The 15,281-nt window shown below is 34.2% G+C and overlaps 1 protein-coding gene and 1 pseudogene across 1 annotated transcript; one reads left to right on the forward strand and one right to left on the reverse strand.

Moving 5' to 3' along the window:
• Nucleotides 1-4,369: 4,369 nt before the first annotated feature.
• LOC138940545 (putative nuclease HARBI1) lies at nt 4,370-5,633 on the reverse strand (annotated as a pseudogene).
• Nucleotides 5,634-11,899: 6,266 nt separating this feature from the next.
• Nucleotides 11,900-14,895, forward strand: LOC138940597 (uncharacterized). Its single transcript, XM_070309620.1, has 5 exons — nt 11,900-12,033; nt 12,481-12,645; nt 13,223-13,408; nt 13,498-13,794; nt 14,177-14,895. The coding sequence occupies exons 1-5, from the start codon at nt 11,967-11,969 to the stop codon at nt 14,278-14,280; spliced, it is 819 nt and encodes a 272-aa protein (XP_070165721.1). The 5' UTR covers nt 11,900-11,966; the 3' UTR covers nt 14,281-14,895.
• The last annotated feature ends 386 nt before the right edge of the window (nt 14,896-15,281 follow it).

Here is a 15,281-nt window from a genome sequence, read left to right on the forward strand (position 1 = left end):
CTGTATATAATAAGGAGTGCTGGAACGCTCTAGAAAAGAAATTAGAGAATTGGTTAGAAAGAAAGGAAGGGGAACAAATAATCATGGGGGGGGGGATTTTAATATTAGAATAGGCGAATTGGGTGGGTATGAAGAAGAGGTGGGAGGGTTTGACAGGAAGAGTAAAGATAAATTGGTAGGTAATGGAGGAAAGAATATGACTATTTTATGGGCAAAGGATGGCATGTGTTAAATGGTATGAACAGATGGGGACTGGGAAGGAGAGTTTACGTATGTAGGTGCTAGAGGTTGTACAGTAATTGATTACGTTTTTTGTAGTGAAAATGCGATAGATAGAATAGAGGATTTCAGGGTTGATGATAGAGTGGACTCAGACCACTTACCGATAACGTTGAAGATAGAAGAAAGAGGTAGAAGAAGAACATATGTAGAAGGAAAGGATAAAGAAGAGGAGGAGGAGATCTGAAAGATATGCTGGGATGAGGAAGCTGTACAAATGTATAAAGAAAATGTGGAAAAGTTAACATGGGAGGAGAATAGCCAAGGAACAATTGAAGAGAAATGGGACAAACTTAAAGGCATGGTACAGGTAGCAATGATAAGGAAAAAGGTGGCGAAGAGAAAAATAGAATTAGGACAAAAGGATTGGTGGGATAGGCAATGCTCTAAAAAGAAGAGGGAGGTGAGAAGATGTTATAAGAAATGGAGACAAGGTAAAATAGGTAAAGAGAAATATATGGAGGAAAGAAGGAAGTTAAAAGAGCTCGCAGAGAGGAAGCAAAGAGAGAAGAGGGAAAGAGAAGAAAGAGTTGAAGAATTTAAGAAATCCCACGGAAGTATGGAGATTTATAAATAAGAAAAGGAAGAAGAGGACATGGAAGGAAGCGGAGATAAGTAAAGAAGTATGGAGAAGCTACTTTATAGAGTTATTGGAAGGTAAAAAGACACAGAAAGGGAGTGTTAATAGAGAAGAAGAAGGAGAAATTAAAAGTATACGAGAGGAGAGGATAGAAGGACAGTTGGAAGAAGAGGAAATTGGTGAAGCGGTTAGGAAGTTGAAAATGAAGAAGGCAGTAGGGGTGGATGGAATACCAATAGAAGCTTGGAAATTCGAAGGAGGTGCAGTGAAGAAAGGGCTGGTGGAAATATTGAGGCAGATATGGAAAGAGGGATATATACCCAAGGATTGGAAAATGTCAATAATTGTTCCATTGTATAAGAGAGGGGACACTAATAAGGCTGGTAACTATAGAGGCATATCTTTGCTGTGCTCGGCTTATAAGATATATGCGGAGATTTTGAGGAACAGACTTGAAGACGAAACAGAGGTTGTGTGATGAGTCCTCTGCTGTTCAACTTGTATGTAACGGATATAGGAAAGGAGTTAGAAAGGCGTAATATTGGGAGTATAAGAGTAGGTAGAAATAGGCTATGGTCCTTAGGGTATGCGGATGATATGGTTTTTATAGCAAAGAATAAAGAGGCACTGATGGATATGTTGCAGACAGTAAAGAGATTTTTAAAGAAAAAGAAAATGGTATTATGTACCGAAAAAACAAGGGGGTGATGGTTTTTAACAGAGGAAATAGGGAAAAGAAAGAGTCATGAAAATGGGAAGGGAAAGATATAGAGGAGGTAAAGATTTTCAAGTATTTAGGTTTTGTATTTAATAGTAATGGAAATTATAAAGAACACATAAAGGATTTATATAACAAAGGAAGGTTGGCAGCCAATAAAACATGGGGTTTGGGGGAAAGGATTTGTAGAGATGATTTTACAAGAAGGTGGGGGTTATTTAGGTATCTGGTGCAGAGTGTAATGTCTTACGGAGTGGAAATATGGGGCTGGGAGGAAAAGAAGGAATTAGAAAGAGTGATATTAGATTACGTAAGATGGTTATTCAGGTTAGAATTCTGTACGCCAAGGTATTTAATGTCGAGAGAATTAGGTTTAAACAAATTAAGGATAGAGTGGGGTATAAGGTCTTGGAGATATGAGGAAAAGATAAGAGGTATGGAAGAAAGTAGATGGGTAAAAAGGTGTTGGATGGAAAAAGAAGTAAATAGAGGGGGAGGGGGAGGATATGTATAGTAGGGAGAGAGAAAAATATTATAATAGAAATGGGTGGGGTATCGAAGCATTAGAAATTTTAAGAGAGGAAGGAATGGATATTAGAGAAGAGTTGAGAAATAGGGGCAGGGAAGTGCAGAGACAATCAGAAGATAATAAAATTAGGGAAGCTAGATATAATAAGAAATACAAGAATTTGGAAATAAGGTTGGAAGGGCCAATGTATTTAAGGGAAGGAAATGTGGATATAGGAAATTTAGGCGACAGCGTAAGGGCTTTACTAAGGTTAAGGTGCGGAAACATGGAGGATAGAAATAAATATTTGTTAGGGGAGGAAGCGTATGCCTGTGTATTTTGCGGTATAGGCGAAGATTGTATAAGTCATTATTTTAAAGATTGTGATGTAACTAAAAGTTGGTTTACAGAAATAGGTAAGGATGAGAATGAAGTAGAGGAAAAATTGTGGAATGATGTGTTAGATGATGCGAAAGGAAGGTTATTAAGGAAAATTTGGAAGGAGAAGGAGAAGGTTATAAGAAAAAATAGGAATATAAGGTAGTATAAGGGTATGTATGAGAGAATGAGAAAGGTATGTGAGTTATAAGTATTGTGTAAACCAAGTCCACTTCTTGGCGTTAAGCTGAAATTAAATAAAGATTATTATTATTATTATAATTTTGTTTCATGTCAAGTGTAAATGTAAATTATATTGTAAATTATAAAAATTGTGTAAAGTAATATACATTTTGTCTTATATTTTTATTTTTTTCTATAATAATCTCTAATAAACAATTTATAGTTAATCAAACTGTGCATAATTAAACGAATTCGCGTATTAGGAATTATAAAAACACTTAGAAATATTCAAATATTTTTCAATTTCAAACTTAAAGAATATGAATTCAAAACCAATGTTTTAATAAGTTTCCGCTTATTAGGTAAATTTACGCTCATTTTTTAAATTATATATCATAATCTTATACATTATTTATATGTTCTTTTAGAAAGAAAATCATCGAAGACAGATCTAGACAGTTTAGAAGAGACCTTCATTAAGACACTGATGGCCGAGCCAGTTGTACAAAATGATCCGGTACATGGCTTTGTATTAAGCTTGACTGATGGGCTCCGTCGGCTTCCTTACAAAGAGAGAACAAAATTACAAATAGAATTTCTCAGCAGGGTACTGGAAGTTCAAAACAATTTAGATAATGGTTGCGTATACATAATAGTATATAATAGGCATACAATAAGTGTATTCGTATGCATGTATAGATTCATCTGTTTTTCTTTGCATCCATTCTATATGATACATATATAAATATTTTCATTTCAGATTCGGAATTATAATACTACGATGTCAGTGACCAATGTTAACATGTTCAGTATTTTTTACTATAGTTTAGTTATATTTTTATAGTATTTTATTATATAATATATAAAATTAGATATTTATATATTTTTATAAAATAAAGCTGCGTTTGGATTTATATTTCACCTCCCTTCTTTTGTATCCTTCTTGAAGTCCTTTTATACATTTTATCAGCATTTTCGAAAGGACAAAATATATAATTGATAAACAAATTAAATGTTTTACAAAACAACGAATTTATTTCTATGTTCAGTTATTAAATACAAATTAAATGTATAAAACATAGAAAAAGAACAAGGACGTGTTCTTTGCCAACGAGTGTGTATTGTTATTGTCATTCATCAACATTCATCGTATCCTGAAGGCGAGTTTACTCAATGGTGTTGATACTTGTGCAGAATTTGTATTTTATTTCAATTTCTACGATGATCGTTAACAAACATCTGGACTGCGACAAACCTGTAATGCGTATCAAAGCGACCATCGAGCAAATATGATGTATATTTAAAAATCATTATTCAAGGCCTTATTCCATTGCCATTCGAGTGCACCGGTATTCATAAAAAAATCAGCATAATGATTTCGCACTTGTGCAGCATATCGACTATGTGAATTGGTATTGAGCGCATCCATTTCTGTAAATGCACTTGTGTGAGTCAAGTTCAGATTATCTTCTGTGCTGTTCTTGGAGTAGATTCTTTCTGCTAGAGATAACATCGCCTCATATTGGATAATATAATTATGCAAAGCTGTTGTAGCTTGCACGATTTTCACCATTGTGCTTAAAGAGGTATTAATCGGTTTCCGATAAATTCTCCACCGAGCTGCAAGCAATCCAAAAGCGTTTTCGACTACTAATCTTACTCTACTTAGACGATAGTTAAATATCTTCTTTCTTATGTCAAGGTGCTTGCTACGAGGAAAAGGTCACATCATGTATGGTGTTAAAGCAAATGCCTCATCTGCCACCAATATATACGGAAGCTCTGGCCCATTTACTTCCACTTGAGTTGGATCAGGTAAATTCATATTTACATTTTCGAAACCGATACCAATTTCGCTTCTTCGAAATACACCTCCATCACTTTGTCGACCTTCAGCACCAATATCCAACATTAAAAAACAATATTTTGCGTCACTAATTGCCATTAAATTTATACTATGTGTCGTAATTCAAAATTGAATAACGTAATTACGACCTATAAAAGTAAAAAAGGAGCACTGCGCAAATTCAGCACTTTGTAAGCTGTTGCGCGCGCTCCCAAAACCGCGATTAAATGCAAGATATGCAATTCGTTTCAATATGCAATTAAGACATCGCGACCTAATACCGAAAAACCACCTACTTTCGGACCATAAAAAGAGAGGTAACGAGTACCTCGAGGCCGTATTCCGAAACTAAGTGGTGACGCGTGTACTTGAAGAAACTGTGAGATTCTGCAAACGCCGACACTGTTACATCGCCGAAGCATCACCGAACCGAACTCTACGATACGTAAGCTGTACAAATAAATCTCTTTGCACGGAATCTTTGCCTCGTGTTTCTCGGAGTCCCTACTCCTAAGACGAGCCGAACCCTTGGATCATCCCCAAAAATCCCGTTGTACCCGAAGAGGCACAACATATGTCTTCCTTTATAATCGTAATAGCTTGATCTACTATTTGGTGGGGCCTGCAATACAATACAAACCAACTAATTGAAATTTATATTCAATAATTGCATAATACATATATTGCATAATAAACATTCCAAATATTTTTTAAATTTCGTATAATGTAGAGAAATAATAAAATATACTTACATCAACATCCACATATTTACCATCTACTGCTCCAATACAATTAGGATAATTCCACAGGTCCTCAAAGTCTTTGGCTACCTTATGCCAGTTTTCTACTGTCGGATTGAGGAAGATTTTTCCTTCAATTCGTCCCAAATACATCGACATGTTTCGGAAATTATTGTCGATACGGTATTATTTCCTACACGGAATGCATATGATATAGATGCCATACTGTCTCTACTGGCTAAATATCGTAAAGTAAGTTGCAGTCGTATCCGTGATGAAATTGGCTCTCGAACTGCACACTGTTTCTGAATTTTTGGTCCAACAATATCCAATAGTTTTTCAAATAACATTAGTGTTAACCGCAAGAAATTAAAATATTTTGGATCATTGAAGGTCAACATTTCAGGAATTAAATTATCACTGGCACCTTGCGAAAATCTTTTTTCAGGCGTGAAAATAGTACGAATCCAACAATTTCTTTTCTGTTTCTGTTTTATTGTATTTTCATGTCGCACCATTCTTTTATATATTATATATAATCTCAGCAATTTCTTTTGGTGCGCTCTCTGATATGTTGAGGATTGTCTCCATTTCTTTCAATACTTGCAGATGCATAATAATACAATTGTAGAATCCATTGTGATGATTTTCTTATAATTAGTAAATTTTCTATCAGTAAATATATATAAAAGTTATCACATATCACAATATTATTAATATATTACATATTTCATTCTATATATTACCTGTCAATTACTATTAAGTATTATAATTTTCCTTTATCCTTCAATAATGAGTAATAACTTTTGTAAAAGTTAATAATTTATCTCTGTTTTGTAATGTCTACGTTGATCCACGCTGTCATAAATTTAACAAAGTATATGTGTACATACATACTCAGTTCCGTCATTTTTGTTACGTGTATTTCAAGTCCCTACATTCCCATAGAGCGGAATGAGCACAAGCAGAACGAGCAGAACGTCTCTAAAATGACTTTTAAACATTGTTTTTATCGGTCGTTTTCTATTATCGTGTACATAAATATTGAAATGAACGCGTTCTTATTGGAAATATTGATTAAAAATGTTAAATAAGTTAAATAAGTCTCAACGCGGTTTTAACCCTTTTGAAATAATAACTCATGATTGGTTGCGCATTGGTCCGCGGTGCGCTCGTTATGCTCCATGGGGATGTAGGGACTTGGAATCTATGTTGCAAAAACTGCGGAACACTCGTGATTGGTTCCGCTTTCGTTCCGCGTTACGCTGTTCCGCTGCATGGGTTCGCACCTTCAGGCTTCTCTCTAGCATTACGTTACGTTAAGTCTTGATTCTAAACCTAAACTCGTATATAACCTTAAACTTCAGTCAACGCACAGAGAAAATCGTAACCATTTTTGCTACGTTACGGTTACGATTTTTTTTATGCGTTGACTGAAGTTTAAAATTACGTACGAGTTTAGGTTTAGAGTCAATATTAATGCGGCGTCTACAATAGAGATTTTAAGCCCTAATCCTTAAGAAATTGACCAATCACAGTCAAGTATGAGAAGAATACTCGACTGTGATTAGTCAATTTCTTAAGATTTAGGGATTAAAATTTCTATTGTAGACGCCGCTTTAACGTAACGTAATGCATTACGGAAAAGCTTGTGCGGTGGCTCTTAGTCGTAAGCAAATTGACCAATCACAGTCAATTATTTCAAGAATATTCTCAGAATAATCGACTGTAGTTGATCAATTTGCTTACGACTACGATATACGACTTAATGTAGAACGGGCTTTGAAATCAACATTATATGTTTTCTAAATATATATTATGATATTATACGAATAGGCGCGTTCGACAGAGAAAACCGCTCAGTAGCAATCATAAAAACGTGATTGGCTCTTACTTTTACAACCAACAAGTCAACGTCGAGTGTTGACAAGACAATAACAGAAACGCCTTCTCTGCCAAACGCGACCAATATTTTACTCGTAAAGAAAAGGTTTTGATGTAATTAATCTTCTGTTGATCGCTGCCTTAATCTTGCAGCAATAGCGAGTTGATTATAATATTGTGCGATATTATTTTAATGAAAAGGCTATCCAACTGCGCAGTAACGCGTAGATGTGGGCGCAATGTCCTCTCCCGGCGATATACTTGTAAGGACATGTTCGTCCTTGTCTCGCAGGATCGCGATAGCTACGAATTTGACAGAAACAGGGATAATCTCTTCATAGCGTGGATTTCTTATGAATTCTTGATTCTATTTTCTTGCGCATTTACTTATGAATCAATAAAATTTCTTATGCATATTGTACTTATGTGACTATGTAAATCCGTCTGGATGTGGCATTCCCAGAGAGAAACGTGAAGTCGAATAGATGTATAGTCGACGTCTATTCAACATATCTAAGATAGGTCGACCTTCGTATCTAGATAGACGTCATAGGTGGCCTCATTTAGATGTTTAATAAACATCTCATTTTCTGAAATTCTTTGACGTCAAAAATAAGACCAATTACAGTGTTAATATATAATAACATAACGTGCCTCGTAGATCTTAAATAGCATAACTCAGTACAACTCGCAGAATTCGATTATCTGTCAGCGTTTGTAAGTTACAGGAGTTTGAAATTTTTTATTCCCAACATCTGATTCCTAACTTTGTCTGTGCTACGAAATCTAGCGATCTGGACAAATTTTGTCATTTGGAAAAGTTGTAGTGCTACTCTAGCACAATCCGGCACAATCAAAAAAAGATTCGAAAATGTCAAAATTTTTATTTTCCCTTACCCCCTTTTCGAGAATTGTTATCAATCCTCAGGCTAATCCTTGCTTTTTATGCATGTGTCTCGTAGATTTTAAATAGCACAACTCAACACAACTCGCAGAATTCGATTATCTATCAGCATTCGTAAGTTACAGGAGTTTGAAATTTTTTGTTTCTATAACGTCTGATTCCTAATTTTGTCTGTGCTGCGAAATCTAGCAATCTGAAGAAATTTTGTCATTTGGAAAAGTTATTGTGCTGCTCTAGTACAATCCGGCACAATCAAAAAAAATTCGAAAGTGTCAAATTTTTGATTCACCCCCATCTCTTTCTCATGAATTTTTATCAACCCTTAAGTTTTTCGAGATTTTTATCTCTTGCTTTTACTTTATATTTAAAATAGTAAAAAAGCACACGTTGCAGAAATTCTATATTTGCATTGCAGTATGATTTATATATATTTTTTTTTATCTATATTCGTAAATTTTTTTTAACGAAACGGAATAAGATATTGAAATTTTTCCAACGGCACAACACGGCACAAATTGGTATTAATTTAGAAAAAAAATTTGAGCTTAATCACGAAAAAGTGCGGGGCCAGTAAGCATTTTTTTTTTTTTTTTTTATTATTATCTCTATTGTTTGAGTTATCGAGTTTTTTTTATGGCACAAATCAGCACAAATATAGCACAATACAGCACAATTAATAAAAATTCAAAATTTAAAAAGTGCGGAGCTGGCAAAAATTTGGTTTTCTCATTTTTTCTGAAAAATGCTTTATGTTATTGAGCTGCGGTTTGCGGCACAAATTAGCACAAACGTAGCACAATGCAACACAATTGAGAAAAATATAAAATTCAAAAAGTTTGGGGCCAACTTCACACACGTAACTTTTCCAAGTGACAAAATTTCCTCAGATCGCTAGATTTCGCAGCACAGACAAAGTTAGGAATCAGACGTTAGGAATAAAAAATTTCAAACTCCTGTAACTTACGAACGCTGACAGATAATCGAATTCTGCAAGTTGTGCTGAGTTATGCTATTTAAAATCTACGAGGCACATGCATAAGAAGCAAGGATTAGCTTGAGGCTTGATAACAATTCTCGAAAAGGGGGTAAGGGAAAATAAAAATTTTAACATTTTCGAATCTTTTTTTGATTGTGCCGGATTGTGCTAGAGTAGCACAACAACTTTTCCAAATGACAAAATTTGTCCAGATCGCTAGATTTCGTAGCACAGACAAAGTTAGGAATCAGACGTTGGGAATAAAAAATGTCAAACTCCTGTAACTTAGGAACGCTGACAGATAATCGAATTCTGCGAGTTGTGCTGAGTTACGCTATTTAAAATCTACGAAGCACATGCATAAAAAGCAGGAATTATCTTGAAGGTTGATAAAAATTCTTGAGAAAGAGGTGGGAGCAAATAAAAAATGTGTCATTTTTGAATTTTCTCCAGTTGTACCAAATTATGTTAAACGAGTACAACTTTTCTTTATAATAAAATGTCATCAAATTATTTATTGATTTTTGTGTGACATAAATTTGAAATATTAAGTTTTTTGAATTTATCTCTGTTCACTTTACATACAGGGTGTTAGAAAAATCTGGAAACGGTCAAATATCTCAAAAACGAAACTTTTCTGAAAAAAATGTGTCCAACCAAAATTGTAGAGCTCTAAGTGGCGTATTATATAATAATATTAGTATGACCTTAAATAGCACCGTCAAGGTCATATAAAAATCACTTTGAATTTTTTAAATGAAACTCCCTATTTTTCATTATATATTCTTGCAGCTTATCTCTAGCTATCCAAAACACTATAATAAAGTATTTTTTCATTAAGTACTTTTTGAGTTATTTTATATTTTAGAGCTTCTCGCGGCACTTCGTTGGCTGATTTTTGACAATTAATATTTTTTTAAATATTGAGAAAATCGCAAAATGGTACATGACTTTTCTGTTCAGAATAACATCCTCTACCTTCCCTTAAAGAGTGTTGCGCGAATTTTCAGACATCCTGTATATATACAGGGTATCCCAGATCATTTGGGACAATACTCGTGTGCAGATAGACCAGACCAAACTGAGTCGAAAAGTCATCTTTCATTTTTTTTATAATACATAATAAAGGAGATATTATTGAGTAAAGTCTAGTGGTCTGGTCAATCAGCGCCAACCTTTAGCCAGGCGCACGTCGGTGAGCCGCGCGCCGTGAAGTGTGCGCTGTCGCATACTATCAGGCGCGCGGCTCACCGACGTGCGCCCGGCTAAAGATCGGCGCTGATTGGCCAAACTTTACTCAATAATAACTCCTTTATTAAGCGTTATAAAAAAATGATACAGAACTTTTCGACTCAGTTTGGTCTGCTCTATCTGCACATAAGCATTGTCTCAAATGATCTGGGACACTCTGTATGTACTTACTTGTCGGACACCCTGTATATATATATATATATATATATATATATATATATATATATATATATATATATACACACATATATATCAAACCTCTTTCTTTCTCCTTCTCTCTCACTCTCGTTATAGTGTTACAGTTTTTATAAAAATAGGTTGTGTTTCCGTGTAGCGCTATTTTTCTCGTCCGATCAATATTATTATCATCAATCATATATTCAATCACTATATATATATATATTCAATCTCTAACTGAATACTAAAACTGATCTATGAATATTAGAAGATCTAATATATGTACATCAATGTCCAAAAAATCATCTTGAAAGCCACAAAGAGAGTATAGAAAAAGATGTGAAATGATAAAATTTCAAAATCACGTTGAACGCGTATTCAGTAATTTTTCTGATTTTTTCCTTTTATTTTTTCTCTATTTTTTATTTTTTGATAATGCGTCTGTGTGTGGCACATATGTCATACATGTGCAACGATGCACATGATGTGTTTACATACCGAGTTCTTTCAATTTTTCACGCGTGAAAGAACCTCGCGATGAAAAAACTAAACCACGAAAACGCGTATACTTCTTAAATTACGAACTATAATTTTTGATCCACAGTGATACACAAATTTCGCGATAAGAGATCTATGATATAATTATGACAGAATCCTAACTCTATAGAATCAGAAAAAGAAAAAATTCATGTAAAGGAAAAATTAACGAATATGCGTTCCTCTATAGCGTTTAAAGCTGAAAATTCCAATTGTTGCACTTGAGTTAATAAAAGGACGTGTAAAGGCAAATCAAAATTATGGGGGGGCAAACATTATGAAGGGATTCTACTAAATCCTAAATAATTTTGCATCCCTCTAAATGGCGTATACATTTGCGTCTTTAATTTGCGTCACGCATACACACGGATCGCATATGTATGTATCACCTGAAGCGCGAAAAAGATCAAGCAGGAAAGGAGAAAAAAATGGGAGGCATTCCGATGTTGCATCCTTATCACAAGTCATATGATCGAGAGACAAAGCAATGCAAGATGTGATGCTAACTAATGGTGTCCTATATCTGTCTCACTCACTCCAATTGAATGCAGAGAGTGCAAGTGAGACAGTTATAGAACACCGCACTGGATGGACATCGCTTTCGGCTGTCATACACGTATACCGTCTAACATTATTCCTGCCCTTGAGTACACATGCTCTTCATTGTTTTCAGCTTAATAGACGCACGTATGTAAAAGGTCCGTTTGAGCTAAATTAAAAAAAGGGAATCTTATCGAGAGTTTGCGAAAGTTTTTTCAGAAGAATATATTTGTATGGAAGAATTGATTTACAAGAGAATTATTTTTATTCGGACTCATCATTTCTACGAGACATCGGCAAGACATTGTGGTAACAGTTGTCTCGTGTGGAGCTTGTGTCGGATACAAAAGAGGCGGGATACATGATGCTGCGCAGAATCGTATCGGCTATGGTGTTGCACGATAACATGAGTTAGACGAGCCGTATTTAATTGTGTATCAGTGCGCAAAAGGGACCTTGGAAAGAATGTTGTCGATAGCACATACGGTCTCGCCCTCGTTAGTCGCTCTTTTAATATTCGGCTGTTATTCGGGTGAGTAACGAAGTATCGCGCGCGAAATTTACGATTTCCGAAATCGGGGTGATTCAATCGAGAAGTGTGCGACAATTTGTTCGGATTTGCAAACGTTGTGATATTGATAATCTCTCAGTTTTTATTAATATCTAATATACGAGTGTGTATCAATTTTTATCCAAATCATTATCATTTCAAAAATTTTATTATTTTGAATTTTTCGAATTTTTCAATACAGTGTTGTGTCGCATTAAAGCGCAATTCCTCACGTATAATTCGATAAATTTTAAAAATAATTTCGATAAAAGTCAGTGACGAGCTTAAAAATGTCGTTAAAACTTTTCGCTTTTTAGATGGCTAATAATTATATGGAAAATTCTTTTAATGATTATCTTTGTCAGTCAAGAATATCCCGATGACGCATTTACCATGATCAAATAAGCTATATCTCGAAAAATTTCGCAGGGGCTCATGGTACCTCGATAAAATTCTTGGACGTGCCGCACATTGTGCGCAACGGTACCGGACCGATAAATCTGATTTGCATCTACGAGATTGACAAAGATGATAATGGACTTGTAATCAAATGGTTTCACGAAGCGTATCAGATCTATCAATGGATTCCGCCAAGTAATTTATATTTTTAACATCTACGTATTTATCCTATTATAACTTACTATTGGTTGTGTGTGTATCTATATGTATTATTAAATTTACGTCGGTAACTTCGTTATATCGGAACTGTCGCGGAATATCCGACAACTTGCAACGCGCGACCATGAAAAGACACAAATGTCACAGGTTAAAACTTACAATTAGCATACAGAAAATTGATAGATAAAAATTAAAAATACAAATTATAGAATTTTACTTGGACTTTTTGTCTGTGAAAAGATAATTGGACGCTTAATTATAATTTTGTTAGCGCGTTTGAACATTTTTGCAACTGTGTTTTTTAATAAATGATTTTTTATATTTTATATTCGCCACTTATATATACATATATAGTAATATTACAGGAAAGATTTTAGCAAAAGTTATAAAATATTATAATTTTTGTTCATTTCTTTTTTTTTTGCTATAATTAATATATAATAAAATTAAAAAATTTAATATTTTTTCTAAAAATAAGCATTGTATTTATTAAATTTATTTCATATCGATTCATATTGTAATGAGTACTACTCATGATATCTAATGATATCAGTGCCACCGCAAGATACCGGAATCATCAAAGGTCTCGCGGAATATTCGGTTGAAAACCTGAGGAATCCGTATTCGCATTCTATAATTCGATTGAAAACCGTTACAATCGACATGACAGGGGAGTATATATGCACAATTAGTACGTTCCAGTACGAGGCGAGTACTTCAGCAAAGATGATTGTCTATGGCAAGTTTTTAAAAGAATTTGATCTAAAATTTATTTCTGTCTCTCGACAATTAATTTCCTGTAATTGATAATTGCTCTTTACTTTTAAGTGCCGGAAAGCGACATGACAGTGCGCACGTATCCTGTCAACAAGACTCACGTGAATTTAACATGCGCGGTGACGGGTGCGCGACCACAGCCGTCTTTGAAGCTCTACGTCGAGGGAGTCGAGAGAAACGATCGCGGGAGCAATTACGAATCTTCAGAATTTTCGACGGATTCGTATAAGGATGAGGTATCGCTGGACACAATCATCGAGGACATGCCGGATCCTGCAGTCGTCGAATGCGAAATGTCGATTCCCGATACGGAATATAAGCGCCGGGAACGGATCGTCTACTATCCTAGTTCGAATCGTTCCAATGTGACAGTCGATATTGCATTTAAGACGAACAACTTTACCGTTATTTAACTCTCAATTGCATCAGTGTTATCAGACAATACCATAAATTAAAGAACGAAGAGAAATGAAATAACAATTTGCTTTATATTGTCTAAATCTAAGCTATTTTATCAAGATTAGAAGGCTATCTTGAAAAATATCATTTTTGTTCTAATATTATCGGTAAACTACAAATATTGCCTAGTTTAATAAGATTTTTGATACATATCGGTTGAGAGTCAAGCGTATAAATGCACTTTAGCTCTCAGAATCTCAAACAAACCGGTCTTCACGTTTCTCGAATAATGGAATATTTATTAAATATATATTTCTTCCGTATGTTTCAGCGCAATTGCTACCATATCGCACAAATGTTTCACAAGGAAGGCACAACACGATGTTGTTTATCTATATCTTTTATGTTACCGTTCTCAGATTAATATTAACATAAGCAGGGTTGGGAAGTAACGCGTTACTTGTAACGCCGTTACCGTTACAGTTACTTTTTTTCGGTAACTGTAACGGTAATGGCGTTACAAATTTTATTTGTAACGGAAAAAGTAACTTCGTTACATTTTTCGGTAACGAGTAACGAATTTAACAGTTACTTTTATCGTTACTTTTTTCAAATTTTTTGATTTATTTAAGATATTATTCTTGCTATTGTGCGTGATAAAATTTTTATCTTAACCGTAAAGCCGTAAGCAAATCGACCAATTAGCATTCTTATTATGTTGTAAAAATGCTTGAATGTGATTGATCAACTTATGGCTCTTGCAGACCAGTGCGATGACGCGACGCGCGATATCCAATGAGAGCTTTATCTTTTCGGAAAAGCAGAGCTCTCATTTACTACCAGTTCTAAGTACCTTGCAACGAAAATTAGAAAATCTCAATAAATCTGATCTTATAGATTACCATTCATTAGTTGAAGCTATTCATCAAGGTTTAAATAAAAGGTAACTTATTAATTTGATTAATACATATGTTATTTAATTTTGAATAAGGATTTAATTGAAAAATATTATTTTATTTTAAACTATTGATTCAAAAGTATTAATTTCAATAAAACAAACAATGTCGCTTACTTTACTATATTTGATTTTAGATTTCTTACGATATTTGAAACAAAAGAATTAATAATAGCAGCATGTTTACATCCAAAATTTAAGTTAAACTGGTTAACCGGAGAAAAAAGAAAACGTGCTGAAAATTACTTGGAGGATTTATTGGGAATCCGATCAACTGAAAATTCTTCAAAAGCTGGAAAATCTGACGATCACGATGATTTTTTTATTTTTGAGCAAAAAACGGTGCAAAATGAATCTGAACAAGAAGAATTGCAACGGTTTTTAAAATCAAATAATTGTAATATAGAAATGTTAAACGACTATCCAAAACTTAAAAAACTTTTTATTAAATATAATACAGCTCTACCAAGCAGTGCATCTG

Source organism: Polyergus mexicanus, unplaced genomic scaffold, assembly GCF_030449975.1.
Source record: "Polyergus mexicanus isolate NDT 795.1 unplaced genomic scaffold, iyPolMexi1.0 SCAF_17, whole genome shotgun sequence".
Taxonomy (NCBI): Eukaryota; Metazoa; Arthropoda; class Insecta; order Hymenoptera; family Formicidae; genus Polyergus; species Polyergus mexicanus.